Source organism: Ursus maritimus, unplaced genomic scaffold, assembly GCF_017311325.1.
Source record: "Ursus maritimus isolate PB19 unplaced genomic scaffold, ASM1731132v1 scaffold_23, whole genome shotgun sequence".
NCBI lineage: Eukaryota > Metazoa > Chordata > Mammalia > Carnivora > Ursidae > Ursus > Ursus maritimus.
In genome coordinates, this window is record NW_024424786.1 from 8,060,352 (window position 1) to 8,081,380 (window position 21,029).

Genomic DNA, 21,029 nt, shown 5'->3' on the forward strand with positions numbered 1-21,029 from the left:
TCTGGTAGTCTTGTTAGTAAAGGCCTATTATAAAAATACAAAACACAAGAAACCTGACATGCCCCAGGCCTGAGTGCTCTGACATCTGGGCTCGGAGAAGGGCCCGAGGCATAACGGCCATTCCTATGGTGGCCAAGTCTCTTGGCCATGCAGTTGCTGAGAAAGGAAGGAGCAGGGCAGCATTTCCCAGGGCAGGGCAATGCCAGCCACTGCTGGGAACTGCCGGCCCTCTAGATATTTTAAAGCCTGTGTATCTTTCCCACAAATGGCCCTGCTGTGTCTTGGCCAGCACTCTGCCCGGTGGGATGTAGCTGTGACCATCTGTGATGATGTCAGACCTTCTAAGGCTCCCCTGAGCCCGGCGACTTGAGTACCTGGGCCTTCTTTACTCTTGGTTGAGTACCTGTGTGTACTCACAGATGCTTCATTTTCCCCCTCCTTTGATCCCTAGTCTAAGTTTATGCTAGGTACTGTGATGATCTCCATTTTACAGATGAAGAAACTGAGCTTGAGCAGAAGTGACTTACCTGGATCTGTCTACGTTAAGAGGTAAAGCCAGGGTGTTAAAAGATCAACTGAGGCCTATTAAACATCTTTAGAGCCTATTTGAAGAAAAAGTTGATTAGAATCGGACTGTGTCCAGTCTAGCAGATGGAAAGGGTCCCACAGGAGCTTTACAAAATGAAAGACTGTTATAGGTAGAGGGAGTGGGATCAAGGAAGTTTATTGGGCAGATTACCTAACGAGTGCTGATCAGGGGATTCCTGACTGGCTGGTTGGAGATGCCTTTTCTGGGAGAGGCAAAACTGTAAATTAAGTCACAGTCTGGTGATATGGGTCTTAGCATAAGTGACTCCATTTTGAGTCCATTGTCTTGTTTTCAACAAGAATTTGACCTGACTTCACGCTTGCAACCAGTGTACAACATTTTCTCCTTGTCACAAAATACAGAGACGTTCCTGGAAGTTGCCCTCAGTGTGCCAACCATAAACCTGCTTGGTGGCAGGAGTGAGGGGGCGGATGACAAGACCTGCTCCATTTACTTCCCAGGACCCCTACCTAAGGTCTTCCACCTCCCTCTTTTTCTAGGTGAAACTAAAAGAGGACCCCACCACCTTGCTTTTGCTCTGCCTTCAATCAGCCCCTCCTGCAGGAAAGGGGGACTGCCCGTACCCCATGCTTGGGGTCCTCCCTGGATGGCTTCTCCCAGATAAATCAGGCTGCTCTGTAATCTTCTCAAGAAACCTGACCCAGGGTTAATCCTTAAACTATCACCCACTACTCAGGCCTCCTGGGCAAGGGAGCATCCTTAAATAATCAACAAGCACGCACATGGTTTGTATTGGGTGTTGTGAATTTTAATAAGCAAGCTACAGATTAAATAGCCACTCACCTGCAGTGGCCCGGGATTGGCCCTAAGAAATCGAAATGAAAGCAACAAACCTTTTTACTCTTAAAAAAAAAAAAAAAAAGGCACTCTCTCTCTCTCAAGTTTGCCAGAGTGATTATATTAACTTGAACCTCAATCTCTGGCCTTAAAAGCATTGAGGATTCCAGTGGAGATGTAAATGTGCGCTGGGAACCTTGACTCTCACCAGGCGTCCCTGGCAAAGCTGCTTGCCTGGGACCTCGCAAGCCTGATGGAGTGAAAGGAGAGTCAGGCAAGTTTTGAGCATCTGGGTCAGGCTGAGACCCAGTCAGCCCCGACGTCTGGGAAGGGGGAGCAGGGAGACCACTGTGAGCAGGGCCAGTTTTAGGGAGACCTTCACCGAAACCCAGGAGGCCTGTGCGGGAGGAGGGACGAAGCAGCCCAGAGAGCCTTTCAGCCAGTATTCCTTGAGCAGGTGCCCCATGACAAATTCCCCGTGGGGTGCTGCAAAGGGACACCATGACCTCACCGTTTACCCACTTGGCCCTGTGGTTAAACCTCCTCGCTCTTTCCCGGGAGTAACCTAACCTTGGCTGTGGCTCACTCTTTCCTGTCCCTTCACCCCCTAGGAGGCAGGACTTGGCACCTCTTGGCCTTCCTCGGAACGATTCCACTTGCCCTAGAAAGCACCGTAAGAGTATAGATTTTATCGAAGATTCAGAGGGAGTTTTTTGACTGTGAACAGCTTGAAATGCCTCCTGATTTTTGCCTCCTCGGCGTCTTCCTCCTCCCACGCACAGTGTCTCTACTGCCCAGTCTCCTGGCCTCCAAATCTCCTCTTCCTTTCCTCGAATTCACTTTTTCTCCTGCAAAGCATTTCGGCTCAGTCGCCACTCCCCTGGGTTTGCATCCTCCGCTCATTATTCTGCATAACAGAGAAACTTCCTTGGGGGAAGGTGTGGGTGGCCGTAAGTAACAGCATTTTCCCCCAGTCTCACCTGTGTATGCCCAGTGGCGCTAACGACTGATTTTCCAAGGGAAAAAATCCTGCTGCGTAGCACTTGGTGATTTCTGGGGTGACTCTTCTACCAAGGCCGGCTTTAATCTACCAACACGTCCACTCTGAATAGAGTTGGGAAGAGATGTGCTGTAGTACGCCATTATACCCTGTTTCCTTCCTCCAGGTCTAATAGATGTAAGTAAGGCAACCGCTTAAACAATAGCAAAATATCATAAAATAGGAAGTGATGAGTTCTGAGTAGTACCACTTTTAGGAAATGTAATTGTTTTATATAATTTTTCAAAAACCTATACAATAGTTGTAGAAAGCCCAAATGAATCTGTAATGACATAAAGCAGGTCAGTGTTAGCTTTGCAACGGCGGTAGAGGGGGGGATAGATTATAAAGGGCTGCAAGGAAGTTCTTGGGGTTGGGAGAAATGTTTGTTACCTTGATTGTAGCAATGGTTTCATGGGTGTATATCGGTTGGAACTCATCCAGTTGCATACTTCAAGTATATGCAGGTTGTGGTACGTCAATTAAATCTTAGGAAAATTGGAAAAGGAATTTTAATTAAACAATTGTAAATGCTTTTCAGACGGTTCGGCTTTCTAAGTTAAGCCTAAAGATATACAAGAGCTACATTTTTGCTTCATGCATTTTTTAAAAATACGTTATGGCCTCATGAATGGTTTGCCTACCTATTTATTTTTAGGAACATACAGCGCCATATATTTAGGGTTGGGGATAATATAAGAATTATTCAATTTCAATTGGCCTCGTTTCCACTATAAATTTAGGATTGTATCAGATCACCACAGTGTTTTTTTAATCATCGATTCTGTAATTGTAATTGTGGATAAAGTGGTCTTTGGGGATTCAGGATCAGCCCATAAAAGAACGCAGGAGAGAGACTAGGCATATCTAATCCTGGAGATCATATTAATCCTTTCAGAGAATATTTTGAATACTTTCAGGTCAATTTGGTAATGCGAAGTTGGACAACTAAAAAACTGCCCAAAGATGAAAACCCAGTCTTTGTCTAGTATTTTCTTCTTTGATTTATTTAAACCAAACAAAACTAGGTCACCCATTCCTCCCCTCCCCCGCCCCAAAATCTCTGGCAAACACCAATCAATTCTTTCTGTGAGCTTGTTTAAGATTACACATATAAGAGAGAGTTGATCTGGTATTTGTCTTTCTCTGTCTGACTTACTTGACTTAGCATAATGCCCTCGAGGTCCATCCATGTTATAATAAATGGCAAAATTCCATTCTTTTTTGTTGCTGAATAATACTCCTACGTGTGTATCCCCATTTCTTTATCCATTTATCCTTTGATGGACACTTAGTATCTTGACTATTGTAAATAATGCTGAAGTGAACATGGGGGTGCCTATATCATTTCAAGTTAGTGTTTTTGTTTTGTTCCAATAAATACCCAGATGTGGAATTGCTGGATCATAGGGTATTTCTATTTTTAATTTTTTGAGGAACTTCCATGCTGTTTTCCCAGTAAATTGGCTGCACCAATTTACATTCCCACCAACAGTGCACAAGTGTTCCCTTTTCTCCATATCCTCACCAGAACTTGTTATTTCTTGTGTTTTGATAAAAGCTGTTCTAACAGGTGTGAGGTGAACTCTCATTGTGGTTTTGATTTGCAGTCCCCTGTTGGTTAATGATGATAAGCATCTTTTCCAGTACCTGCTGGCTATCTGCATGTCGTCTTTGGAAAAAACGTCCGTTCAGATCTTCTGCCTGGTACTTAATCAGATTCATTTTTTTATTGTTGTTATTGAGTTTTATGAGTTCTTAATAGATTTTGGATATTAGCCCCTTATGAGATATATGATTTGTAAACAAAAATTTCCTCCCATTCAGTAAGTTACCTTTTTGTTGATGGTTTTCTCTGCGCAGAAGCCTTTTAGTTTAATGTAGTCCACTTGTTTATTTTTTTACTGAGGGGTAATGCACATACAATATTAGTTTCAGGTGGACGACATAGTGATTCAGTGTTTGTGTGCACTGCAAAATGATCACCGCAGTTAAGTCTAGCGATCTGACACCATACAAAGTTAGTACACTATTATTGACTGTATTCCTCACGATGTACTTTACATCTCATGACTTATTTAAGTGGAAGCTTATATTTCTTGATCCTCCTTCACCTGTTTACCCCCTTTCCCCTCACCTCTGGCAACCACCAATTCTGTTCTCTGTATCTATGAGTCTGCATTTGTTTTTGCTTTTGTTGCCTTTGCTTTTGGTGTCCAATTCAACCTCCTACGGCAAGGAGCTTACCTCCTTGTTTTCTTCTAGGACTTTTATGGTTTCAGGTCTTACGTTCAAATCTTTAATCCATTTTGAGGTACTTTTTGTGTCTGGTGTGACAGTGGCCCAGTTTCATCCTTTTGCATGTGGTTGTCAAATGTCTGTTTTTATGCCGATACCATACTGTTTTGATTAGTCGACCTTTGTGATGTAGTCTGAAATCGGACTGTGTGATGCCTCCAGCTTTGTTCTTTCTCAAGATTGCTTTGGCTATTCAGGGTCTTGTGTGGTTCCATACAAATTTTAGCATTGTTCTAGTTCTGTGAAAAATGTCGTTTGGATTTTGATAGCAATTGCATTGAATGTGTCTATTGCTTTGGGTAGTATTGACATTTTAACAGTATCTTTCCAATCCATGAGCGTGGAATATATTTCATTTGTGTCTTTTTCAATTACTTAAGATTTTATTTATTTTAGGGAGAGCACGAGGGGCAGGGGAAGAGCGGATGGGGAGGAAAAGGACAGAGGGGAAAGAATCTCAAGCAGACTCCACGCCCGGCGAGGAGCCTTATGTGGGCTGGATCCCAGGACCCTGAGATCATGGCCTGAACCAAAACCAAGAGTCGGGTGCTTAACTGACTGAGCCACCCAGGCGCCCCTCTTTTTTGTTTTTTTTTTTCATTAATGTCTTGTAGTTTTCAGTATACACGTCTTTTCACCTTGGTGGTTAAATTTATTCCTAAGTATTTTATTCTTTTGGAAGCAATTGTAAATGGTATTGTTTTCCTAATTTCTCTTTCTGATATTTCCTTATAAATAAGGGCTATTTTAACAACCAGCTTGCAAATTCCTCTAAAATTGAGCCATCAACTCTCCTGAGCCTGTACAAGCCTACTGCAGTGGACCATCATGTGTTTTGTGTGTGTGTTTGTATCTTGTTAAATAGGACTTAAATGCCCACCGTCAAGTGGGTCCTGCTACTTTGCTCCTAGAAATCGTCTCAGCAGAACGTCCCCTACCAGTTCCCGTTCTGCACCTTGTGCTCTGACTGATCTAAAAGCTACGGGAGACACCATGGTGATTTCATGGACTTTATAATCTAGGCAGTGAAGGGGAACAGATTCATTCATCCATCATATCTTCCCATCTGTCCATTCATCTCCCCATATAATCGCTCACCTATCTTTTCTCCTACCCACCCGTCCATATGTCCACCCATCTGAACATTCCCCGGTCTGTCCCTTCAGCTTGCTTCCGTTCACCCACCCATCTACCCTCCGTTAGGTCAACACGTGCCTGTTTACGAAACCCCCGCGGTGCGTCAGGCATTGTGCTGGTGTTTCAAAGATGTACAGAACTTGTTCTCCACTCTGGGCAAGCTCCTGACTGGAGAAAGGTGACCAGATAGTTAGAATGGCCATCATAAAAAGCATGTGCAAAGTGCTTTTGGATCCAAGAAGAAGGAACCAGTAACTCCGTGTTTGGGGTAAAAAGTGGGGTGGGAATGGCTTCACAGGGATTGACCCTGGGCCCCGGGTTTTAGGATCCCCGAATAGGCATTTGCCAGGCAGTGGGGGAGTGATGGCACTGCTCGCAGAGCAGACGACGTGCGCGTAGAGCGTAGGGTTTGGCGAGCCGGCACATGGGATCTTTGCAGTGTGAAGACCCCAGGATTTCCGAGAAGGCTGGCGGTCGCGTTTGGTTTCCAGGAGAAGGGAACATCCCACTAAGTGGAGGGGATGAGGGAGGACATGCCTGAGCAGCAAAGCCCAACCCGCCAGTGACTGAAGTTAGCGTCGCTTGGAGCCTGTGTGTGAGCAGGGGACCAGAGGGATCTGCAGCTGGGGGCCTGGAGACGAGGCAGGAAAGGAAACAAGGATTCAGAGGCACTGTGCTAAGCATGTTAGAAACATGTCTCTCTCACAGAGACGATAGTCCTTAACAGTAGGTGGCAGCTGAAGAGTCCATTTCCCAGAAGAGGAAGCTGAGGCTGGGAGAGAGGTGGTTTGCCCACAGTCACAGAGCCTGGGTGTGCTCTGTGTCCAAACACGTGTGGGGTTCTAGAGGTCTCCTGTCCACTCGCTATCCACGCAATCCTGGGAAGAGGAAACGGAGGCGTGAGAGCTCACGCAGGACTCCGAGGGCTTGGCTGGGCCTGGTGGGGCCGGAAGTCCTGGGGGGCTGTGCCTGTTGAGCGGAGCTGAGGCCTTTGGGCTGGATGGGGCGGCCGGGAAGCACCGTCTCTGGTATCCCTTTACCTGCGGTCTGCAGACGAGGGGACTGTGGAGGCTTGGGGGGCAGACAGAGGCTACTACACCAAAGGTCCGTTTATGAACAGACTGGAGAGAGGCCCGAATCCTCACTGAGGTGGTCGTTGGCTCCTCCGGTGCGGCTGCCCTGCTGGGCATCTCTGAACAGCTCTTGTGGAGTTTGGGGATGTCTGCTGTCAACAAGGGTGTCTGTGGCAGCTGCCTCAGCCTCCGGGAAGGGCCTGAGTCCCCTCGTAGCCACAGCAGAAGACATGTGTAGTTGGTTAGTAACTAAAGAACATGGGAAGGGAGAGAAAATACTGGAGAACTTTCAGGTGGCTCAGACCCTAGGCTTTCTTGGAGCCACCAGACTCGTGGTTGAATGTGGCTCTGACCCTGCTCCTGAGGCTGCCATGGGTGAGAGGAAGTCCTGCAGAGGGGACCCGGTTTGGCTCTGAGGCGCCCAGTAAGCGTTCCGGTCTTGGTTCTTACGTGGCATTATTTGACTTTCCAGGGAGGCCCAGGGGAGACTTGGATACACATGTTGCTGTTGTGAGACGTGGGAGCTGTGGGGCCAGGCCTCCTGGGTCAAGTGGGGTGTCCCCTTCTGTTAGCTGTGTGACTTCACCGTCTGAAGCTTCTGTCTTCCAGTATATGGAAGGGAGATGACCATTCACTTATTCAGCAAACGTGTCCCCTTCTGTTAGCTGTGTGACTTCACCGTCTGAAGCTTCTGTCTTCTAGTATATGGAAGGGAGATGACCATTCACTTACTCAGCAAACAGTAAGCACCTCCTACGTGCTCGACACCCTACTAGATGTTTGGGAAAATGCGGTGAGTACAACGGAATTTCTGTCCTCTTGGAGCTGCCCCTCCAGTGGGGAAAGAGTGTAGACGAGATCACAGGTGTAGGACACTTGGCACCCAGTAGGCCCTCAACAGAAACACACACCCCCTCGCAGCAGGGGGTCGTGTTCAGGTGAGGAAGTGACGGGGAAAGTGACATGTGTCCCGTGAAGTGTGGTGCAAAGCATCTCTTATTCCAGGAGACAGAGCGGCAAGCACGGGGATCCTAGGCGTTACTTCACGGAGCGGGATAAGCAGGAACCTGGGTGCTCTCCTCCTCGAGATCGCCCCAGTCCCTCCCAGCACGTTCACCAGCCTGGTTTATTTTTCTGAAACCATTGTTTCAAAACCTCTGGAGTGGCTGTGCACACACCCACCTGTGGCTTGCCCGTGCTCCTGACAGACAATGCCACTGTTGTGCGGCCGTGGGCCTGTTCCCAGGCCTGGCCCTTGGATCTGCCGCACAGCGTCCCAGGCCAGCCTTGCCCTCCTCCAGTCTGGAAGAACGGGGGCACCTGACTCCTGAGCATTTCCCCATTCGGAGACAGCCACGCGATGGTAACGTGTTCTATTGGCATTTCAGTTTTTACCATCGTGACACCGCTGTGAAGTCATGTTTGCTTTGTGCTTAGGTGACATGGGAAAGTGTCAGCCCCTCTCTTAGATCTGTGGGTCCTGAGTGACAAGCGGCCAGCGCTGTTCCCAGGGGCAGGAGAGTGTGACACTGTAATGGCCATGACGGGGTAAGCCTTGCTGTCTTGCCGCTTTCCCACATTGAGAGCACACTTGATCTTCTGCGGACTGTGGTTCCTGTGGGGGCCTCTCAGTAGCAGTCCGGCGTTCCTGGGAGCCAGAGTCACTGCTTTTAAACCCTCACCCATTTCCTGTGACATTGGGAGAGTCATTTCAGCTCTCAGAGCCTCAGCTTTCTCATCTGTCGAGTGGGGGAAATGAGATCTTCCTCCAAGTAAGTGGGGCATGAAAGGGACCATTTGCAAAGCTCACATTGTAGGTCATCTTCACGGTAATTCGAGTCGTGGCCAACATAAGTATGTGTGCCAGGCATCGTTAGATCGTCTCACTTCAACCTCAGAATACCCTGAATAGGTGGTTGGTCCATTTTACAGATGAGGAAATTTAGCTCAGTTGGTTTGAGTATTTTTGCCCAGGATAACTGCCAGGAAGTGGTTGAGGCATGGTTGGAGCAAAAGTGGTCTGATTCTAGAAGGGGTTCTTTTACTTGATTCGTCATAGACATTTGACTGATGGGAGTTACTATCCTACACAAGACTACAGCACAAGCAAAACCCAGCACAGGGGTGGTCAGACAGTGTTGGCTTAATGCGTCAAGGTACGCATGTGGCTCAGAAGCAATTTATCTTGCCTTGACATTCAGAGTTCAGGTAGAAGTAAGGATGGTGCCAGGATGTGGAAGAAGATAGAAATCCTGAGCAAAGAAATCCAGCAGTGGGCTCCTCCCTCCCCATGCTCCTATCTTCTGGCTCCAGAGAAGGATGTATATTCCTTGGTATAAGGAAGTGCACGTTACCCATGCTACATGTATGTTGAGGGTTGAGTTGTCAGTACCGCTCTGCATGTGCTCGGGTGGGGGATGTAGAACCCGGTCATGTCTCACTCAGTGCTCCTGGAGCCCAGCTTTCTATCAACCTTACCTGTCTGGAGACCAGCCAAAAAGCCTTTCCTGCTGAACCTTGGAACAGCTCAAAGGTGTGCCACAGAATCCTTCTACTCGTGTATATTTGTTAATGGAGAAGTCTCTTCAAGGTTCTTGCTTGAACAGTGACTTTATACCCAATTTTAAGGGACTCTGGGATCTTTTAAGGAAGACTCAACAGGCCCTAAGGGCATCCTTATATGCATCAAAACACTATTATTCATATGTCTGTGGGCCATCAAGAAAAAGTAAAATTGGGTTAATTTTAAAAGCAGGGATCATAATAATCCATTTAGGAAAGATTCCCAATGGAACAGCTAAATATGTGTGGTTTTCAGAAGTATAAACTTTCAGCAATCTAGGATGACTTACTCCTCCAAACTTAGATAGCCCAGTGTTTATTAATTTGAATATGAATAGCCACCTCTTATTTACTACTATGTGCAAGACACTGGGTTCACCATTTACATACCGGCTCTTGTGTAGTTCATAATCCCCGTACATTCCCGCCGCACAAGTGAGGGGCACAGAAGCTCGGTGGGGGCGCGACTCGCCACGGCCACCCAGCTGGTAAGAGGCAGAGCCAGATCACCGCCCTGGTCCGTGCCAGCGCAGGAGACTAGAGACACGCTGCTGTTGTGATTACCGCGGTTGATGGAAAACCCACAAATGACCTGAGTCATGCACCAGATGGCAAAGAGGGGGTGGAAGGAGAGTCCTTGCCCTTCAGGGTGGGCTTGTCGTGAGCACCAAGGATGCTGAGCAGAACTGGCCTCTTAACCACAGAAACCAGGGAGCGGGGCCACGGGCCCGGCCCGGGCCCTGCTGTGCTGTGTGATCTTGAGCAAAAGATTGACTTCTCTGTGCTCCACCTCTTTCTCCCATGAGTGGGGGATACCATCTCCCCTATTTCAGTGGTTGCGTCGAGGCAGTGGTTTTAAACAAAGCGGGGGTCTCCACTGAGAGAGGGGGAGTAGGAAAAGGAGCCAGCAGCTACTTTGATGCCCCTCCCCCATCCCATGCAGTTAGAAGGTTATGTGGCCCTGGGGCTGCACGTGGGGAGTAGGGGGCCACGCTCCTTGCAAGATGCTGGAGATTCAGCGCTGAATGTGTGTCCAGCTTTGCCCTTGAGAACAGATGGTGCATTTTGATTTTCTTAAAAACTGTTAGTCATTGAATAATTGTTCTTTGCAGTGTTCAGGTGCTGGGTGAACACTCTATGTGTTGTGGCAGTATCATTTGTAGACTTCAGAGCCATCAGAACTTAGCCATTTAACCACATACCATCTAGCCATGGAAATATTGGTTGAGGCCGTGGCCGAAGCCTGGAGCCAGACCTCTTGAATGGAGGCCAAACGGTAGCATTGCCTTTACAACGGATTGGCTGTAAACCATTTCCGAGGCTCCATGATGGGTTCACTTTAATCTCCACACTGGCACTTCCTTCTAAGAGATCCATTTTATTCTCTTTCTCCTGGAAAGGCTATCCTATGCCTCGGCTGCCTTGGGGATCCATCCGGCTGTCCGGCACGCGGGTCTGGATTCGTGGCCGAGTTGTGAATGGCACCAGCTTTTGGCGCAGTTGCTTTGTGAAATCGTTCTTGGGTTTCTTAGAAGGCTACCCCCGCCCCTTCCTTGAGGGCTAATTGCAGGATAAATTTAGCAACATTCTTATCCCCGTTGACTGAACAGAGTGCAATTATTATCGGTTTTCTCGTTACAACTAATAATCAGGTTTCTTACTTCAATTGATCTGTCAAAATTTTCCCTCTTTGATTGCAGCCTCTGTGATACGAGATGATGTGGAGTTACAAGCAAACAAACGACGCACTCCTCGAAATTCTGTCAGGGGTAATAAGTGAATCAAAACGAATCCACTCCTCAGCTGTCATCGCCTTCCTTCCCCCTTCTATCTCTTCAAGCCTTTGACAGCAGCTTCTCTCCCTCACTGAGCGCTTCTGAAGTACCCATTCCCTGGTTAGAGGGGGTGGGGAGAGAGGCAGACAGTGAAATGAAGGATCAGAGTGGGAAAGGCTCCTCACATACTAGTGGGAAGTCATTCTAGAGCTTTGCTCTAGAATGATCGGGTTTGGAGACGGAGGTGGGAACGGTGTTGTATTCTTTCCTACTGTGGGGTTCTTTTTCTTGTCCATTGCTACTAGAAGTTCACAGAACAAGGATCAGTGGGCTCCGGGGCAGGAGCGTCAAGCAGACCCCAGTGTCTAGAACTGTGAGGACGGGGAGGCTCTGGAGTAATCAATTCTGGGACCCTGAAGCTTGGACAAGACGCTCTGCATGCTTTAGCCCTTGCTTAGTGTCTTTGAGACACACACTGCTGCGTTTTTGCGAGTTGCCCAATCTGATGGAGTGTTTGACTACGGATATTGTGAGTTGATTTTCCAAGGGTGCCCCTTGAAAGAATGGCACTCATTGCATGAGCCACTGAAAGAGCAAGTGAGAGAGATGGGGCTGAATTATGTCCATGCTTAGCATGGCCCCTGAAAATGAATTCTTACAATAAATGTGTTTTCTTGTGACTTTTTTAAAAAGTTGAGAGCTGGGGAGAGGGGAGGGGAGGGGAAACTCCAGATAATTAATGATTCTTGTTGGATGGGTCCTGATTAATGAGCTTGAGCCATGGAGTGATTTATTTTCTCTGTACCTTCCTCTTTGAATCAATAGAGATTGAGATTCTGGTTTGAGGATTCACTGAGAGCCTACATTCTTACTTATCTCAAATGTAATCAGTTTCCCGGAGATTTGCCCTCTTTCTCTCTGTTCAGCCTGGCAACCATGTCCTTACTGATTGCCGTGTGTTCCCACCTTGGGGGGTACTACTGAGGGGCAAAGATGGGCGGGACACGGTCTCTGCCCGCATCTGGTGGGAAGGGGAGGAAGGTGGTGCCAGTGTCCGCGTTATCTACAGTCTCTGCCACACGTGCAGCTCAGGATGCAGTGGGGGACTCCAGAGTGACTTCATGGAGGGACCGACCTAGGAATTGAGCCTTGCTGGGTGACGCCAGGTGGAGGTAGTCAGGCAGACAGGGTGGCATGAATTCAGAGATGGGGAACTGTGAGGTTGAGTTTTCCTGAAGGTGATGGGAATTATGACTACTGAGCATTTGGTAGGTAGGCTATTATGTCATTCAGTCCTTGTAATAGACTGGCCAATCTTTTCTGCAAAGAGCCAGATAGTAAATACTTGAACCTTTGTGGGCCAAAAGCTCTCTGTCACAACTGCTCAGCTGTGCCACTGTGGCATGAGAGCAGCTAAAGATGACACGTGAGTGTGGCTCTGTTCCAATAGAGCTTTGTTTACAAAAACATATGGTCAGCTGGGTTTGGCCTGGGTCACGGATTACCAGGCTGTTTTATAAGACATTTGGTATAATCCCCATTTTATGGAAGGTGAAACTGAGATACAGAAAGCTTCATAGAAATTCACTTGCCCAGAGCCAAGGGCCAACTTCAGTCTGTCATTTCGAAAGCCCATCCTCTTAACTTCCACATACACTGCCTCCCCCACAAGGGTTGGACTCGGTCTGGGGAAGAGTGGGTGGATCAGAGGGCCTTGAATAGCAGTGTGAAAAGTCTGAATTTAATTCAATGGGAAGTGTGGTGCGTTGATGGTTCTTTGATTAGAGCTGTGCTCCAGGAAAAGTAAGCATGGTGGCTGACTCTGTGTCCTTTTATATATGTGAGCTCATTTCATCTTCATAATCACCCGGTGATGTAGATAGTATTACCCCCATCTTATAAACAAGGACACTGGGTCAGAGGGTACAGAGGTAATTGGCATCGTGGCAGCTAAGATTTAAAGCAGGTGCATTGATTCCAAAGCTCCCCTCCTTATCATCCCACTCCACTGCCCCCACTTCCTGAGCCCCATTGTGGACTAACCCCATCCTGCCGTGTGCCTCTTTGGCTGTGGGTCTCTGCAGTGGAGAACCAAGATTCGAGGTTGGGGGGCGGGAGGAGACGGGGGTGTCTGTTCTCAGCTCTTGACGAAGTGGGAAGTGCAGCTCTGCCTTGTGCCATCTTGGGATGAGGCTCTCACCGTTCCAGGTGGAAGAGCCTCCCAGAAGGGTCCTACTTTGCGAGTGCAGGCCCTGGCCGCTGTCCCCATTCAGTGAGCCTCGAGAGCCAGTGCCCCACTGTGTGAGATTACTCTGGGCCTGTTGCAAGAACAGAGTGGGGCAGAGCCGGGGTGAGGGTAGGGCTCCCACTGCTCTGGGAGTCACACACAAGATCTCAGAGCAGCCTGCTGGGGATACGGCGATCACCTCCATCATTTTGGTGGGGCGTCGTATGAGTTAGTACATGAACCTGTCGCTACTAGGATCTGGACCGGTCGAGGTGGAGTGTTCTCTTTGAGCCATCACGTGTTCGCATCACTGTAGCGGGGAGAAAGGTGCTGCTATATGGGGCCTACATGTCCCCCCACAGGCTCGCTGGAGGGAAGAGGAATCTAGGACTCTGTCGTGGAACCTAGCACTCAAAATTGATGAGGTTTCTAATTTTGTTTGTTATTTGGCTTATTTCAGTTTGGGTGAAAGTTTTCAGGTGAGTTTTCTTGTGCTTATAGGCCTGTTTTGAAAGAAAAGATTCTCTCGTGGGGACGGAGGAGCAGGCCTGTGACAGAGAGAAGCAGGGGGTCTGTTGTCCTGATCCCACGGGTGACCCAGCCTCTGCCTTTCACAGCTGTGCACACTAGTGCTGTGTTTAAATCTGTTGGAATTTGCTGGGTTTTTTAAATTGTTATTAGTCACGGAATCCCAACAGTGGAAATGATGCTGGGCTTTTAAATTAAACCGATTACATTTGAGCTGATGGCAAGGTCGTCAATAACACCGCTCACACACGAGTAATTGAAGGGCTCTGTGTTTGCGTACTTGGCCTCTTTACAAGGGACCCAGGCTCCTGAGAGCTTCGCTAACTCAATAGCCCTCCTTACCCTGAAATGGCCCATTAAAAGATGCCTGTTGGGTGGTAACCTCCCCATACGTTTTTTCAATAAAGAGAAAAAGATGGGAAGGGGGGGTGGTGGCAGCGGGGGGCGGGGGAGGCTTCTCTTGCATTTAGAGCCACCGCCTCTCAAAGCCGTCTGGAGCACACTGTTTAGTTCTGTGTCCCCGTCCCATTCAGGCCTTTGCATGCTTTGAAGCTTTCTTTAGCTTTTCCCTGCGCCTCGATGGCAGATCTCTCAATAGGCAAAAGCCCAGCTCTGGGTAGCTGAATGGCCCCTCCGCACGAGGCTCTGCATGTTAATGGCGCTGGCTGGCCCAGGACAGCGCGGTGGCGGGACGGTGACTGCTGCGCAGGCCCCAGCAGCTGCCTCCAACGCGGGGACAGGGTCTGAGTAGGTGCCTCAAGTTGCCTGTTTGCTTTTTTGCAGATCTATACGGACTGGGCCAATCATTATTTAGCCAAATCGGGCCACAAACGTCTCATCAAGGACCTCCAGCAAGATGTGACGGACGGCGTCCTCCTGGCTCAGATTATCCAGGTTGTGGGTAAGAGCGGGTTTTACATTGGGGATTGAGGACTTACAGTGGAGACCCAGAAGGGGACGAGCTGGACAAGGGGCACGGAACACCGAAATCTCCCGGAAGAATAGAGTGTTTCTGTCTCAGGTGTTGACAGTTTACTTGATAATGTCTTGTGCTTGGGGAAGCGTGGGTACCAGCTTGCTTTTCCTGATACGATGACCCTCTGATACTCTGAGAAGAAGGGCCGGAGGGGGTGCTGATGGTCTGAGGAGGGCTCTCTGCCCCTTTCTTGTCCCCTATCTTTCTGGTTCTCCCTTTCCCCTCCCCACCCCGCCCCTCTGATGGTACTGTTTTTGTGGATTACTTTGGAAATATTTACCAAAAACAAACAAACAAAAAGGTACCACAAGACTGGTTTAGTCCTGCCAACTCTAATTGGATCTGAGAAGGCAAAGGATCAAACTTTGCAGAGAGCTGGTTCTGGTTTTAATACTGGGGGAAGGGCGCTGGGGCTGTGTGCCAGGAAGAGCGGGTTCAGCCCGGGAAGGCAGGTGGGCACAGCTCCGCCTTGAGCCTTAAGGCTTAAGGGAAGTGCCCCCCGCAGCCCTGCCCGAGAGCTCCGACTAAGGAGGCAGGAGGTCAATTAGATGCCATGAGGCTGCTTGCTGTCGCTGGCAGCTTCGGTGGCTTCCTTATGCCAAAGGAAAAGGCGTAAGGACAGAAGTCCCAGCCCCTTGGGTGTGTGTTGTTGTGGGAAAGTCGCTTATCTTTCAAGTCTGAGAAGAGTGGCCTTTTACGGTTGTAGCTCCGCTCCCATCCATAGAGATTGTACCTGAAAACACAAGCAAGTTGGCCTTAGCTGGAAACTTTTGGATGGACGCTGTCTCTCAGATACAAGCGCCCCTGCCATCCTAAGATTGATTTCTTAAGACTAGCTTGCGCCGTTCCCCTTCTTCCTCTCCTTCCTCCCTCCTGCCCTGTGTCAGTGGTCTATTGCTGTAGGACACATTGCCATGTAGCCATTATCTCCTGGTTCCTGGGTGTCGGAAGTGCAGGAACGCATGGCTTAGCTGGTGCCCCTGCGAGGCTGCAGTCAAGATGCCAGCCCGGGCTGAGTCCTCATGTGGAGGCTTGACTAGGGAGGGGCCGGGTTCGCTCAGTGTGGGCAGATTCATCTGCCTTGCAGTTAGAAGAGGTGAGTCCTGATTTCTCACTGACTCTTGGCTGCAGGGCTTCACGCTTAAAAGCCCCTCTCAGCTCCTTGCCATGTGGGTCTCCCAATGTGGCTGCTTGGATTGATTTCTTCAATGCCAGCAAGGGAGAAATTTCTAGAGCAAATTGGCTAGCAAGTTGCAATCTTCTGCAATGTAACATGATTGTGAGAGTGACATCCCATCACCTTTGCCATGTTCTGTTGGTTAGAAGCAAATCCTAGGTTCTGTCACACCCCACAGGAGGGGATTGTGCAAGGGTTTGAAGTTAAGTGGGAAGACCATTGGGGGTGACCTAGAAATCTGTCCGCTACACTTCTTCCTTTTCATCCTCTTCCTCCTCCCACTTTTTTTCCATTAGTTTCCATTAGTTTCAGTGTACAACATAGTGACCTAAGCGTTTTAACTATTATGCTTTGCTCACCACAAATGTAGCCCCCATCTTCCACCATGCAACTCTCTTACAGTATCATTGACTATGTTACCTATGCTGTGCCTTTTATCCTTGTGACTGATTCACTCTGTATCCAGAAGCCTGTGTCTCTCACTCCCCTTCACCCATTTTGCCTACTCCACCCTCTGCCCCTTCCTTCTTCCTGTGTAGTCATCTCGGACTGGAACCAGTTTCTCTTCCTCCCGCTCTTCATCACTCCTGCCAATCTTTTACAAATTTCTCTCCATTTCCTCTACATCCCTGTGTAGTAGGGAATACTTGCCCCATTTTACACCTGCAGAAACTGAGGCTCAGTGAGTCACACAACTAGTCTGCGAGGGGATTCTAGTTTGGGTTAGTTTGCTTCCAAAGCCTCTGTTCTTTGCCCTGCTATATTATACCCCCTGTCCATCCAGAAACACGGAACCCAGTACAAGGATCTGGCTCCCTTCAGTTCAGCTCAGTACCATTTGTTGAGCGCTGTGTGCCGGCGTTGTGCTCCAAGCTAGGAATAAAGAGACAAATGTGCAAGGCCTGTATCCTTGGAAGAAGGAGTAGCATCTTCTTGCTGAGGTCTTCATAGAGGAGAGAACTTGGACTTGAGCTGAGTGTTGATTTCCACATCAGCAGTGTCACGCGAGGCACCACTATGGTTGAATCTTGGGGCTGTGTAGTATTTCTACTAGAACCTTCTCAGCTTTCAGCACTAGGAACAAGAGAGCAAGTGGGAAAGGATGGAACTGAGAGGGCTTGCTCTCATCCCAGCTTCATTGCTCCCAACTGTGGGACCTCAGAGTGTGGGACCTCAGAGTCCCTTACCTCTGCTGCCTCTGTTTCCCTGTCTTTAAAATGGGCACAGCCTGATTTTTGTGGCAGTCTTAGGAAATGCAGGGTAGGTAGCAAACATGACCTGTGTTTGGAAAGTAAAGTGTTCTGGGTTAGCACTCGGTAGCCACTTCCTAGAAAGGTAGGAGTACGAGGATGATAAGGCCTTGGTATCCATGTTAGGGTGTATCATGATAGATTCGTTGTCTGTCATGGGCTCAGAATAGATGAATGGTAGCATGTATGTCCTGAATTCACTAAGCACAGTGCTACAGAATGTAAGCTAGTACAGTATTGATCTTTGCTTAGGAGGATGCTTCCCTGAATCTGTTTGAATGACATGAACCTCCCTAGACAGTGGCTTGTCTGGGCCTGAGCCACTGGACAGATATCAGGGCCTCAAGTGAGTACCAGTGCCTGACGGCACCTGAGGCCACCAACTTGCTTTCCTTCAGCTCTCCAAGAAAGGCCTGCTCCTGCTGGGGACTCTATAAGTAAAGCCAGGTGTTAGCACCTCTATCCCTGCCCTTGACCTCTTCTCTAGATTGTTTGCCAGCCAGGTCAGAGCATTTAATCTTAACGTATTTGTGAATACAGATCTCTTGGTGAGGGAGCAGGAACAGCCTTTTCTGATCAGGCTGTTGAACTGTTGACCAATTGTACACTTGACTTTGAAGCCCATGCTTTCTTCCACACATGTGTCCTTTAAAATGAAATGTGAAGATACATTTGTATGTGTACATGTATTTAACATACACATATATATATGTGTGTGTGTGTGTCTCTATTGGTCTATCTAAAATTTTCCCAGATTTGGAGTCTACCATGTGCTGGACAGAATTTTAGTGTTGCAGCTGTTCTTTGGCTGGTGAGCCCCTATTCATCCAGAAAAGTCCATGTCTTTCCTAGCTCCCCCACACAGAGCTGGAAGACCCTTCTCTATCATTCCACGGGCTTCTGTATTGGGCCTGGGTCTGAGTTGTCTTTCTTTCTGGCCCATAGCATTTAACATGGTAGCTGGCAAGCAATGATGTTCAAGGAATCACAAGAGGATTAGGGATTAGACTTTTATTCACTACAGCTCCTGCTTCTGCAAGCCTGGTTGGATTAGTTCCAACAGGTGGCCTGATTGTGTCCCCTTCTCAGCAGTTACTGTTTTTCTGAACATGCCTCTAAACTTTGTGTCACGCTCTCCTCCTTTCCAGGATTCTGCTGCAGGTCTCAAGGTTTGGAAGAGGCCTCTAAAGCCCCAACCCTGATGCATGAATTTCTTTTATGAAGAACAGTCAATAGACTGTGAAATATTTCCTGTGACTGGCAGCTTACTACTCCCCAACCCCCCGCCCCGCCCCCGTCAGCTAGTTCTAATGGTGGAGAGTTGGAATCCTTCCAGAGCTTTTCTCTCACTAGGTCACAATCTGCCCCCCACCCCTTGGTAGTGTCTCCTTATAAGTACTAGTTCTGCCCTCCATGGCTACAAAGAATGACCATAATCTGAGACCACAAGAGCTTCAAAATTAAGGACAGTTGTGGATTGTAATTATGGAATAAAATAGGAATCTACAAGTCTATACTGACAGATACATCTATCCGTGGAGAAGAAAGGCCTCCACTGTTTTGGAGAAAAATACAAAGCGAGTTGCAACCATGATGGTAAAGATTAGTTAAGGCAAGAAGCAATGGATGCTGACATCTGGAGGAGAAAGTTTGAGGAGCAAGCAATTTGCATGGTCTCAAAGTGTCTCTGCACTGATTGCTTATTAGTTGCAAGGGGAAATGTATCCGCACAGGGGAGAATCCACTTCATGACCAGGAGATCAAAATTCAATCACTGGCAAGGGGTAGATGGATATCATGTGCTTGCTGATATGATACCCCGAGAAGAACATAGCATCACTTGTGTTGAATTCCAGGAAGGGATGGAAAACCTGAAACTAATCACGAGGAATCTTAGACCAACTCAAATTGTGGGACATTCTATTTAAAAACAAAAGCAAAAAAACTGGCCTGTATTGTTTAAAACTGTCAGCTCTATGAGAGACCAAGGCTGAGAAATTGTTCCAGGATGAAGGAGATTAAAGAGATGTGACAACTAAATGTACTGCAAGATCCTGGACTGGATCCTGTATAGGGGAATAAAATGCCGCAAAGGACATTTTTTAGTATATTGCCAAAACTGAGATTATATCAATGTTAAGGTTTTTGAATTTTGTAATTGTACCGTGAGATAATCTCCTTGTTCTTTGTAAATGCATATGAAGTCTAAGGGGCAAAGGACACGATCTAGGTAGTCTGCACTAAAAGGATTCAGGAAAAAAAAATCTGTATACCTGTACAGAGACAAGGGGGGTGAAAATGAGAAAGGATGGTGTGTGGGAATTCTCTGTACAATTCCTGTGACTTTTCTGTCCATTTGAACTTCCTTCCTTCCTTCCTTCCTTCCTTCCTTCCTTCCTTCCTTCCTTTTTTAAAGATTTTGTTTATTTACTTTTAGTGAGTATGAGCAGGAAGAGGGGCAGAGGGACGGACAGAATCTCAAGCAGACTGCATACCTAGCGCGGAACCTGACGTGGGGCTCGATCTCACCACCCCACGATCATGACCCGAGCCAAAATCAAGAGTCGGATGCCCAACTGACTGAGCCAGGTGCCCCCCATTTGAAGTTATTTCAAAGTAGTTAGAGAAAAGGTCACCCCTAAATGAAGGCCCATTGAAACTTGAAGTCAGGGTGATTGTCCCTTTGGGGAACAATGCCTTTCAAGGGCTGGGAGAAGTATAGTACATACTGATTGAAGACCGGTGGTGCTGTGAGACCTGACCCATGGTGGGGGTAGGGGGTGGAATCAAGGAAGGGTTCCTTGAAGAATGTACCTTTAAGCCAAGACCTCAAATTGGAGTTGGCTAGGTGAAGCAGTCAGGAGGACATTCTTGGCCAAGGAAATAGGGTGCAGAGAGGCTTGGAATGTAGAGAGCGAGAGGGTCAACAAGGCGAAATAAGGCGGGACTACCAGGGGCGGGGCTAGCAGGTGCAGGGCAGTGAATTCTGGGCTTCTGCCTAAACATGAAGCCTAGTGGCTGAAGAGTTGGTTTTGCACATTGGGGAGTGCCAGGATCAGAAGCGTGGCTTCAAGGAAAGCCTTAAGTGTTACGCACAGACCCTCGCTCCAGAGTCTTCACCTGCCCCAGAGAGATCAATTCTAGAGTCCATGCTTCTGTCCCAGGAGCTGGGCTTCTCAGATGGTGGGATGATTTGGGGCCCACACTTTTCTACCATTGCCTTCTGCCTGTTGGGCAGAAATGGACCTTTCCCTGCTGCCCTTTGTGACTGAGAGTTCAGTCTCCATTCAACCTCTTATTAGTGTGATTATCTTCTTGAGTCATGAGCTGCCCGAAGCCGGCAGTTGCCTGCCAGCCCATCGTGGTGCCATCACCATGAGTTATGAGAAAGGTTTACGAGGCCAGGATAAACAGCATGAATCAAGAAGGAGAGACAGGCCTCCCTCCTCCTGCTTACATTGCTGTCACTCAGGGAGAATGCCAGAAGGGGTTGGAAGGAGAGAAAGGGTGGGAGGCAGGGAGGAAAGAATAGAGAGAAGGAGGGAAACAGGATGAACAAAGGAGGATTGGAGAGAAGGAGGATACAAGGACAGAGCTCGG

General features: G+C 48.1%; 1 protein-coding gene across 2 annotated transcripts in view; it reads left to right on the forward strand.

Moving 5' to 3' along the window:
- The window catches only part of NAV2 (neuron navigator 2), a 383,478-nt gene that overhangs the window by 104,742 nt on the left and 257,707 nt on the right, over positions 1-21,029 (forward strand). For both annotated transcript variants that reach the window (XM_040638895.1, XM_040638894.1), the window contains exon 2: positions 14,810-14,927. In XM_040638895.1, coding sequence (XP_040494829.1) covers positions 14,810-14,927 — 118 coding nt within the window. The remainder of the gene's footprint in view (positions 1-14,809; positions 14,928-21,029) is intronic.